Below are 12183 nucleotides of genomic sequence, written 5' to 3'. Positions count from 1 at the left end.
CTATTAGGAGAATAAAGTGAAAATGGAGTAACAGCTAAGCAGCATCACAGCAGAGAGGCTGGAGTAAGGAACTTACTCTCCCTCTCCTTCCCAAAGAAGGGAGGTTTTTACTTCTGAAAAGCCTTCACTCGCGTACCTTCCCGTTCTCTAGTCTTGCTCCCTCTGGAGCTGGGCTGCCGCCTCACGATAAAGCTTCTTTCTTCTATCGCTCCCTCTCTTGACTGAGTGCCAACCCTCCTGGGTTCACCGAGTTGCAGGAACAGCCCTTTTGTCCCCTCATTCTCAACCTAATCCTGAAATCACTCATACCTCCAGTTTGCGTAAGAGCTGTGTTCTGGGAATGTTTTACTTAAAGTCACATTTTTATAATTTGAGTAATAGCTTAATGCAATTATTAGAAAAAGACAAGACACAAAATCATTTGCAAGCATGTAATGCAATGAAAAAAGGAAGGAAATACATAAAAGTGGTAACTGCATTGAGTTGGGAATGGCTGATACTGCCTTCATTATATGATAATGCATTTTCCAAATAACTTATTAATAAGTATGCCTTGTGTTTTAAATGAGAAAAATGCTTCCAATAGAATTAATGAAAACAAATGTCTAATGCTGATAAAAACCTATCACGGAAGCCTGCAAGCTGCTGGTTTCATTCATCAAACACCCAAGTGACACACCATTGCTAGATGAACCTTCCTAGAATTTTACTTTGACTAGGACTCTCTCCTGCTCAAACTTTGCACAGCTCCCTACTTCCCTGCACCCCCTCCAAATCAAACGTAAACCCTGTAGCCCTATGATTGCCCCATCTCACTGCATTAGAGTTGGTCCTTTGCATGTCTGTGTCCCCTATGAAACAGAACCTTCCTGAGGCAGAGCTGTGAACGCTTCTCTAATCCTACTCTTCAAACTTAGGTTAAAATCCAAGGAGTCCCACTGCTGTGAAAGTTTTAGTGGGGATGATTCCAAAACCTCAAATCTCATTTTGATCACTTTTACTGAAGGTTCTCAGTGTAATTTGAACACAAATCCAAACTTTGGGTAAATGTATCCTTCTTTTGAAGCACTACAGAACCATCTAATTTTCTTTGCTCCTAATTAATGTGTCAAAGAGCTGGATCACTGCAACTGGATGCAACGTAGTGCTTCTTAATACGAGGCTGGAATTGCAGTGCAAATTCAGAAGCTGCTCTTTTGGAGCTGAGGGGGCTTCAGGACTGGGACAGGCATTGGTGTGGGGACAAGGAGTACTGGGAATCATTTTCTAGAGTCCACAGCCATTTCACCTAATGCTTTCCAGAGTCTAAAGTGATCTATGTTGGAGACAAATGGTGGGGGCACAAACCAAACAAATTATACCCGCGAAGCCCTAAGTGGGGCAAAGCATCTCCACTGGGCTCAGGGTTGTAATGCTAGGAAAAGAAAGACCCAGTTTCTCAAGGGGGGAGCCAGGATGCTCTGGCAGGCTAGACAATGTAAGCCTCATGTCTGATGACACAGATGGGAGAATCTCCAAGGCACTGCCATCTCTCTGTCACCTAAATCTCAGGACTTAGCACAGAGCCTGGAAAGTAGAGGTCCAAGAATAAATGATCCGAAGTCACGACTGTGCCCAGGCTGATGGCAGAAGCCCCAAACCACAAGTCTGTTTACTAAAGAGCCTGAAGGAGACACACAATTCATTTGTTTGCTTTTACTATCTTGTTCCCATGCAGGGAGTATAACCGGTGTGTGTGCAGTCAAATACACTCCCACACACTCACAAAATGTGTGTGCTGCTGAGCAAACAGGCAGTGTGACATTCTAATATGTCTGACCTATTGCCAGAGCTCCTTTTAAAACATATTTTCTTACTCCAGATCTCACCACCAACTGTGTGGTCCTGAGTAAGTCTCTTAACCTCTCTGGGCCTCCGTTTCCTCATTTGTATAAATAGCACCTCCTTATAGGACTATTTTAAGAATTAGAGCTGATGTGTATAAAGCACCCAGCCCTAAGGATGTTTCAAGGATTACATGCTATCAAGTATGTAAAGGAGTTAGAATAGTACTGGACACAGAGAAAATACTCATTATCAGGTAGCATTATTATTATTATTATTATTTCCTTTCAAGCTCATGGTCACATATTAAGCAGCTCCTCTTCTGCCAGAATGTTTCACAGAATCTTTGGATGCTAACCCAGATCAACTGTTGGCTACTTATGTGGCTTTGGACAAGTCACTTCATCTCTCTGAGCCTGATCTCCAAGATGAGTGGTGGGAACCTGGCCACATTCTCCCACTAAAGAATTTATAATCCAAAGAACAACTCCTTGGCAGTCACGTGTTTGTAAACACGTACTAGATGGTTCTGAGGAGATCTCTGCAAGACATATTTCCAAAAAGGTACTTATTTTTTCCAGACAGGCAAGTTCCCTGTAAGTCATCCACATGACTCTGAGGGGCATACCTAGGAATCATGCTTTTTTTCTGCTTTGGTGCTGCGTCTACACTTTGATTGTATTCTCCTTGAGGAGAGAGGCCTGTCCTTGCCCTCTACACACACTCGGTATTCATATACAGTAGCATTACATCCCCCTTAATAACAGGAAATTAATATTTGTTAAGAGAGAATTATCATTTGTGGGCACCTTCTACTAGCAGCCCAGTAATGAGTCATTCACTTTCAATCAGCAAAATGGTGTTTATGTCATTAAATTTGAGTTCAGAGGCTGTCAACTGCTTGTCCACAGTTCAATTATGAAGTTTTGTTTGGCCTACCTACATAATGCTTAAAATTTTTTTGAGTTGGCATCCAACCGTTAGAAATTGGGAGATTTAGCATAAAAAAAAAAATCTAGATTTCAGTTTCTATTGAACAATGAGAAGATCCCGCAAGGATCTGGGCTTCAACCATCGGCAGTAGCTAAAGGATAGCTGCCCTTTTTACTGTTCTCCGGCTAAGGTCTGTACTACTCCCTCAGGGCTTCCCAGAACAACCTCTGAATCTAGCTGTTCATCCTTAACCTTCAAAGCTTTGGAATTAACTCTTGGTTTCCCTGCATCTATGTTGTGCATGACATTTAAAGTAGTGTTTTGCATGAAACACTCCAAAAATGTTCCATAAATGTGGGAAGAAGGGACAAACTTGACTAAAGTTTGCAAACATGTACTAGATCGTTCCAAGGGGATTTCTATAATGCATGTTTCCAAAGAAGATACTTGTTTTTTTCTAGATAGGCACTTTCTTCATGGGAGTCAGAGTAGAGAGATAAATCTCATGTCACTTATCAAAGTAAACTGACGCAGAAGAAGTAAACAGTGGCCTGAAAGGCAGAAAAGCAATTTGTAAAAATTAATAAATGATGAGACTATTAACAGCACATGAAAAAGGTTTGCTTTTTTTTTTCCCTCTCCTTTAATATGATTTTTACTTTAAACACTATGTCCCTTTAGGAAAAGGAAGAAAAGTTAATAAAGGAACCCATCACTCAAACTTAATTTTTAGTATGGCAAATAAACTGCTTTAATGAAAGGGCTGAAATCCCCAGGTTTGCACATTAAATTTTCATTCGTTGTAGAGAATGGAAATTATTGATTCAGCCGTGGCATCATGCATTTTGAATCCCACAGTGCCTCAGAAGCCCACGTTACTGCTGGGTGCAAATGTGTTGGCAGCGTTTTGATGCAGGGTGAGCACAGGGTGGGTGGGGGGATGAGGAAAGGAATATAGAGAAGGGAAGGAGGCAGACTGGCTCCTCACAGAAATTAAATAATCAATGTTCCTTGTCTCTAAGACCCACTTAGACAAAGTACTCTTCCAAAGGCATGATCAACCCGGGGTGCGCTCTGAGATCAGAAAAGCTGGGTCCACTCAGTCTTTAGGGAAATGCCAACAGCTTCATGAAATATTTAAGGAAAAAAATGCAGAATAGATGGCTGATGATTTGACCGTAAGCTCTTGAGGGAAGTTTGGATTTCAAGAAAACTATAGAGGAAAGAAAAGTATCTTTCTCATTTCAAGGTCAGGGTATCCATCAAGGAAAGAGTAAATGTCTGACATTCTAATGCTGAATTGGGCAGCACAGAAAAATCAATCAAACTCACAAATACAGCTCTCAACCTGGTGTGGCCTCATCAAAGAGTCAGGTGACATGAGCCTCCCATCTTAAAGCAAAAAAATAGGTATTTTTTTCCTTTGAAAGAAATTAATTCTCCTGCCTCTCAGAGGACTATCCCATAATTAAACAACTCTCTATTATTTCGCTGTTAGAGAACGCATAGGGATAGAGACTGAGCCAACCTGAATTAAGCCCATTTTGGGGTCTTTGTGTACCACAGACTGTATGAGACCAGGAAAGCAATAATCTTTTTAAATAAGCTAAACTCAATTAAAAAAAAATAAAGCTTCTTAAAAGAAAGGCAAGAAAGAAAGAAGGAAGGAAGGAAGGAAGGAGTAAGGGAGGGAGGGGTGGCGGGAGGAAGAAAGGAAGGAAAGAAAGAAAATCACATAATATATTCCAAAAAGAGAAGTTTTTTGTTTTGTTTTGGTTATATTTTTTTTCTGATTACCTCCCAGCTAAAATTATCTTATGCCACTAATCTCCTCTGTCAGTCTGGATGTTGAAAAAGTAGCTCTGTTGAACTCAAAAGTTCTGGTTGTCTTTTCAGACACTGAGAGCCGGCGTTAGCTATAGATTTCCTTTCCGGGAGAGGTTTCTCTTCTGTCCTACTTTGCATCAGACTTGCTGTCGTGAGGATAAGAGAGCCCAGGAGACACCTCCCCATGGTTTAATAGGCTATGAAGGATGGGACTCATTAATTGGCTGGCAGCTGCCCCCAAACAGGATGCTGCCTGGAGGTGGGAAAGAAGGGAAAGGGAGGCTGAGGAGAAGGCAGGCTCCATCCAGGAGCTCTCCACTGGCTGTCAGAAGGGGGCCTTAAAGCAAGCAGCACCATCTCCTGAAGGATCCCCACAAGGTGCAGTCCGTTCAGAAAATCCAGCCACAGAAACCTCCACCTGGAGGAATAGGCTCTGGGTAACCATTTTTCTTTTTTGACTTAATCCTTCCTGAGATATTATCTACTGGTCTGATTATCTTCAGATGGCTGGAATGTTACTTTTTCTGTCATTCCTTTACTATGTCCCTATCAATTTTATAGTACCTGTCCCTCTTAACTAGTATGTTTATCAACAACTGATTTTTTTCTTTTCTAGTCTTGGTTAGGAGGGTCCTCTATACCCTTAGGTAAAAGCCAAGCTACTCCGCCTGGCACAGAATGCCCCTAGCCACCTCCCATCCTCATTTTTTCATCACCTCCCCATCCAAACTTAGGCCATGCTATTCTAAATGCTGTTCCCACTCACAATATTTATGTACATTTTCACGGCTTTGCATGTGCCGTTCCCTCTGCCTGGAACAGCTTCCCTGCCTTAGCTTCTTTCCATAGCTCTGTTCTGGCCATCTTTGCAGACTCAGGCTCACAGGCCTTCTAGGTGAGGTAGAAGGCCCTCTAGAGGACTGGAGGTCCCAGAGCTCACGGTCTCTCCCCTGTACTCAGCCCTCATCTCACTCCTGTAATGATCTGTAGTGTCCCCCGTAAACGTCTTTTAAGTAAATAAAGAACATGACTTCCAGCTCCCTCCTAGCCTGGACTTATAAGTTCAAAGGAATGAAATTTAACCAGTGCCTCATGAATCAGGAGCCAGCATATCACCTCTTACCTTTATGGTTTTGGTCTGGAGTCTGAGTCCATTTAAAGTGTTGATGGCTTTCTCTGCATCCTTTGGATCAATATAGTTAACGAATCCATACCCTAAACTCTGTCCTGTGGAAACATTTTTTAAAAAAGAGAGAAAGAGAGAGAGAGAGAGAAAGAGAGAGCTCAATATCTTTATAGAGGTAACACTTCCCACTGCAGTGAGTCCAAACCCTCCTCTAGTATACGGTTCCATTTATACCAGGGTTTGTCCCCAGGTTGAGAAATTTTGAATTCTTTCATCTCTCACTCTGGTCAGGCTTTAAACTCACAGGAGCTGCCCAAGCTGGGAATGGGTAAGTGCCCCTGAACATCCACACCATACATAAACAAATGTCCACTTAATAGGAAGAGGCAGGACAGGATAGTGGAAAGACAGCAAGTGTCATTTGTGAGAAGACACTTGAACTGGAGTCCTGGGGCTTTCCCTATCAGCTGCGTGACTTTGGAGACAAGTCATTTAAGCTCCTCTTCCTCCCCCCCGCCCCAACATTTCTTCTCTGGAGATAACTGCACTTGCCACAGACAGGTTTGAGAGGGTTAATGAGCCATTGTATATAAAATGCCTACCAAGTACAATGCCTAGAACATAGTAGCTGCTCAACAAAGGACAGCTATGTTATGCTCAGTCCTGTAAAACTGGGGCAAACACTGGATGCAGTAGCTGTGTCTGCTGCCTCAATCATGTCAGCCACACCCACACTCAGAGGAATGTAGCAGGATCTGAGCAGCAAAGACTGGAGACGTTATAGTGAAGGCATGGCTAGAATTTAAAGCAGTTGCTACGAATCATTCATTGTCCTCATCATCCCCCCCAGCCCAAGAACAATAGAAAGGGCAGGGGTTAGTGAAAAGAACTGGGGAGCGCCTAACACAAAGGGTAGTGTGTAGACACATTCTGCAAAGAGGATTTAGCTACTTTAGATGGAGATGGCATCAACTTGTCTGCAAAGAGAGGTGGCAAGTGACAGGGCTCCCCCCTAAGTGAAATAAAAATAATGTGCTTGAGATCGTGCCACTGATTATAAATAGTCCATCAGCTCTGCCATGTGTCATCAGCCAGAAATATCATTAGGAAACTTTACATTTTCTGACATATCCTTTAAGAAACACAGAGCTCAGGGTGGCTGTAAAACCAGCTTGAACTTCCCAGGCAATGTTATTGATTTGTGGGCGGCAGCAGAGCTGAAGGGGAGGAAGATGACAGGACATCACATGTCAGGGAAGACTGATTACATAAAGCTCTCTTTGGAGTACAGGGCCAGGGCTGGGAGACAATACAGCAAAAAGCCTGCCATGTCCTGGTGACAGGAGCCCATTTCAGCAGCCAAAAAAATCTTTCCAACAGCTTCTGTTTTGCTGGTAAATGTCTGTGTTTGTGTTGGTTGTAGGAGGGAACCTGGGAAAACAAGTTGGGTTCTGGATCAGAAAACGGGTGACTTTGTTACCTTCATATAATGGAAACAAAGAATCATGAAGCAACTCCACTGCATTTTTATCCCCCAAATGGAAAACCCCAAATAACAATACTTTTCATTAGGATATTCCTTAGCGTTTTGAAATAACAGGGTTATGATAGGAAAAGACAGGGCAGGGGCAAACTTTGCTAGATATTCCCTTCACCAGCCAGAATTAGTAACTGAAGAAGGAGGAGAGGATGCTGAGCATACTCCAGCTGCTAGGACCTTTCTCTTTCAATTTCACTGTGCTTTCAGTGTGTATGTGTGTGTGTCTGTGTCTGTGTGTGTATACAGAAAAGTAAGAGTGAGCGAGAGAGAGGTTCGTGTGAATTATAAGACCCTGCCACATGTTCCAAGAAACTTTTTGCAAACCCCAAAATACGAGAGACTAATTTCATTGGTTAAAATATATTGTTTATCCTAAATTTGGCTCCACTTCATCAAGCCTGACTAAATTCACTTAATTAAACCCATTTTCATCATGCAAATTTATCAGTCCTATTTACCTTGTATATAAGAGAAGCCTTAAAAATGTTGTACTAAAATATTTTTACGATTATTTCTTTTAAACAGTCATGTATCAAGTTGAGCTGCCTTAAAGGGCATTTTTGAAACAATAATTTCAATAATAAACCTTAGGTATGAATTCTAGGAAATGGGTCAGATGGCTGATTAATCTATCCAGCTAAGTTTAATTTGTGTAAAATTAAAATGTATATGAAAAAATATAGCCAAAACACTCACTGCGTAACCACAAACATTGGACTTACATCCAAATGGTTCGTGATTCATTGCACTGATGGAATATATATGGATGAATTTATCATGCCTACCAGTGATGCATGTTCCCTGATATACTATCGTTTATTCTAATTATTCACGTATTTATAGAAATCTAAAATAAATACAATATCTATGATTTTTGCGTTCTATATTTTATCTTTATTTTAGACCTTTGCTTCAGGAGGGAGGAAAACACACTCAGGTCCTAGGAAGGTTCTGAAGATCAAGTGAAGGAAAAGACTCTGTATCATATCTACCCGCTTGCCTGTATCAGTCCCAAACCCACCATCACATTAGCACCTGACTGCAATTAGCACAACTGTGTTATCGTTACCTAGTGCTCTAGCGTTAGGGAGAGGCTGCATTTAACATCAAGAATGAGTGTGTTTTTGAGAAAACTAAAAAAGAGATGAATATTGTTTCAGAAAGGAAGAGGAAAAAAGATTGGAGCTTCTCCTTGTATAAAATAATAAACTAAAAACTCTAAAACAGAGCAGTGCATTTAACGAGAGTAGGACAGAAGTGGAAAGACTTGCCTGTGAATTGAAAGATACGAGATAAACTGGCAGCACAATAAAACTACCTGTGGTTAGCCTAGTTCACGAATAGGCTTCCTCGTGTGCTTCTCCTCATCACAGGAGGAGTCCAGCTAAGTCTAATAAAAAATGCTGGATGGAACTAAACATTCTCTTTTAAAACAGTCTAGAGAGGATTAAATCCTTAGGTAGAAAATATAGAAACCCAAGCCTCATTTCTTTCAGGAACCGTTTTAGTAGTTGGGGAGAGTAAAATGAGGAAGAATTTTATGTCTTAATTTTGGTGGCCATGTATTTGTGATGGATTATGGATTTGTAGTTCTATATTTAAATATACATAGAAAAATATAGATGAAACACAGTTATGAAGAATATCGACACTATTTCCAAGGGGGCCAAGAGATTCACCGTGCTGGGAGAGCCCAGGACCCAATCAGGAGCCTAGAGCTCAATGAATGTGTTATCTTCATCCCAGACCTAGATAAGGTCCTTATATTCTTCTTTTTTCTTTCTCTTCTTCCTCTTCTTCCTCTCTCTCTCTTCCTTCCTTCCTTCCTTCCTTCCTTCCTTCCTTCCTTCCTTCCTTCCTTCCTTCCTTCCTTCCTTCCTTCCTTCTTTTCTTTCCTTCTTTCTTTTTTCCAAATAACTACATCTTCCTTTATTAGCTGTAGCAAGATTTGACCATGTACATAGGGCAACAGTATTTTCAGAACAGAAAATTAAATTTTATTTTTGTTCTCGATTTACAAGTTTATTTTGATAGCAAGTTGAACAAATAAAAAGGTTAAATCACTGATGTTATGTTGATTGAGTCATCAATAAAGAAAAATAAGACCAATAAAGAAAAGATAAAATATTATGAAATAAAGACTGCCTCCAAACTTTAGAAACTATGGTAAGTAGCTGGCTCCCTAATGCCCAGGTGATCTACAACCCTTACATGTGAGCAGGCCTCAACAGTCCTGTCCAGCAGTCCTCTCCAGTGACCATGCATGGGCAGGAAATGCATTCTTGGCAGTTTGGAATAGAAACTTAAAATTAGAAAGTAGTTTCCAAGGGAAAACTGTTATACATAATAGCTACATTTTAAGGCACTTCAGTGTTTTGGGGTTAAAAAAGTTTTCTTACAAGCTTTTCTTTAATCCGAACCTGAATATTTCTGTTTTTATAAATCGTGCATGCATACACACACAATGTGTCCTCCTACTATGACATGGCAGCATCTCATTCTGTTATAATAATTTATATATCTAACTTCTTCCCTTAGGCACCAAACACTTCTCCCCATAAGAACTAGCTTATAAAAGCTTGCATCTTTGAACACAACAAATATTTGCAAAGTGAAAAAAATGGATAAACACATTTGTACTTATTCTCCATTTCTGGAAGCATATGACCAGAATATTTTTATGTTCAGGGAAAGAAGAAGTAGGGAGCGAGCACCTGGGAAAAGGAGAGAACATGCCTATAAGCTGACATCAGGGACTGGAAAATAAAACATAAACCAAAAATGTCCTGTGTGGGTTCTTCTCCAGCACAGTTCAAATGAACAATAAAAAACCATCCCTGTCCACCTTTCCACAGAGATTCTGAGACTCCAAAGTGCTTTCCTACCCATTCTATAATATTTGATTGTCATAATAACTTTGTGGGAGAAAGAATCATTATTTTACAGATGTGAAAACTGAAGCTCAGAGAAAATAGTGATTTGCCCTATACTACAAAGTTGGATCTTAGTCTAGATCAGGAGTTGGCAAAATTTTTTATGTATAAGACAGTAAATAGTTTAGGATTGCTGGGTTCTCCAGTCTCTGTTATGACAACTCTGCCATTTTAGTATGAAAGCAGCCATAGATAATATGTAAACAAATGACTGTGGCTGTATTCCAATAAAACTTTATTTAGACAATAAGCAGTAGGCTCAATTTGGCTGTTGGGCCACAGTTTGCTGACCTCCGGGTCTAGATCTTTTGACTCCAAATCTAGTACCCTTTGCCATAACCACAGTTACTCCATTTGAACTACAATGTTATTGACAACTATTTTGAGGCCCTGAAATACCTCTGAGGCTTTTTTGATTCACTTAAGAAAAAGTAAATGATCTTCAACAGTTTCTGTTAAGCATTTTAAATTTGTATTCAAACTCTAGGAAGTGTTGCCATCATAGCTGATTATAATCCCCCATTTTCCCAGTCATTCTGAATAGTTGTTTCCCCTTGCCTTTGAGGTCCAGGAAGTTATAACAGCAGGACTCCAAATGTGATATCCTCATGGCTGATCGCAGCAGCAGAGAAGTTGTCCCCTTGCAAGGCTGGCTGGAAGGAATCTCAGCATTTCTGCACTGCCAACCTGCACAGCTTGCTCTTTCTGTCTTCAAAAATCGTTATTCTCCAGAAACCTAACAGCTAGTTCTCTCATCTGCAAAGACCCCCAAGGGGGCAGCCAGATGGGTAGCTGCTGTTGATGAAAACTTCTGAGTTGAGTAAGGAATTTTTGTGTATGTCAGAACCCCTAGCTCAGGCTGAAATTCTGTTCTCAAAGCACATGATAAAATCCCCAGTCACCTCAAGATCACCTGCTGGTGGAAATCGGCATGCTGGGTCAACCACAGCCAACTCCACATCCCAGGACACCTCTCTGCCAGTCCTGGGGTGGCTTTCCTGACTGTCAGTTGCCTAGAAATCTATCTGAACTCACCAAAAAGAGGGTCAGAGAGCTGTGGCTGTTACCGCATATCAAAACCATATTTCCTGTCTAACCTTGGTTAAGTCATTTAAGCTGCATCAGCCTGTTCCCTTATCTGGAAAAACAGGGATAATCCCTTATCCTCACAATCAAAGGATTACTGTGAAGATTAACTATATTAGCATGTGGAAGAAGAACAGCTTTTATTCAGAGCTTACTTTATGCCGGGCACTATACTAAATGGCCCAGTAAGATTACCTAATTTAATACTGTGTGAAATGGGCACATCAAGCCCATTGTGCAGATTAAAGAAGGTGAGGCTAAAATATGTTAAATAACCTGCTCAAAGTCAATTAGGAAGAAGGTTCCTGGGCTGGGATTTGCATGAGCCTATATCTGAGTGACTTCTAGGCTCATGCCGTCTCTTTTTACAGGGCACAGCGGAGTGTCTGACTTCAGGTAAGGACTCAAGGGGAGGCACACAGCCTGTGTGGGGTCTCTTCCTCTTAACACTGACTGGGGATGCTTTGAGATTCTGGAGTATCCATGGCTCTGCCCCCTCCCATCCCACCTCTGTTGGTGTTTACACATGTTGGATTGTCTGAGTCTTGGCTTTTCTCCTGCAAACTCAATGTCAGGAAAGGCAAGCAGTCAGAGGATTTATTTTCTTTTGGAAGTTCACACAGTTGTCTCAAACTAAGTATGGCTTAAAGGCTTGATAATTTAAGTGTGGTCCCTGTACCAGCATCATTGGCATTGCCTGGGGACTTTTAAGAACTGCAGCTTCAGCTTATTGCTGTGTGACCCTGGCTAAGTTATAGTAACCTCCCTGCACCTTGGTTTCTTGTTTTATTCTCACATCTAACTTACACATCTAACCTGGAATCCCTGGGAAGGGAAGCTATGATAGGAAAGCTCCCAGAATTTCTTAATATATGCTATTTCTTTACATCTCTAAATTTTGCATTCCTACCTTG

General features: G+C 41.1%; 1 protein-coding gene across 10 annotated transcripts in view; it reads right to left on the bottom strand.

The window, feature by feature from the left end:
• Positions 1-12183, bottom strand: part of ELAVL4 (ELAV like RNA binding protein 4) — a 95175-nt gene that overhangs the window by 22098 nt on the left and 60894 nt on the right. For all 10 annotated transcript variants that reach the window (XM_011367675.1, XM_011367672.1, XM_011367670.1 and 7 more), the window contains exon 3: positions 5708-5811. In XM_011367675.1, coding sequence (XP_011365977.1) covers positions 5708-5811 — 104 coding nt within the window. The remainder of the gene's footprint in view (positions 1-5707; positions 5812-12183) is intronic.

Source organism: Pteropus vampyrus, unplaced genomic scaffold, assembly GCF_000151845.1.
Source record: "Pteropus vampyrus isolate Shadow unplaced genomic scaffold, Pvam_2.0 Scaffold135, whole genome shotgun sequence".
In the NCBI taxonomy this organism is placed as follows: domain Eukaryota; kingdom Metazoa; phylum Chordata; class Mammalia; order Chiroptera; family Pteropodidae; genus Pteropus; species Pteropus vampyrus.
The sequence above is the reverse complement of the archived record's forward strand: the minus strand, read 5'-3'. Positions and strand labels throughout refer to the sequence as shown.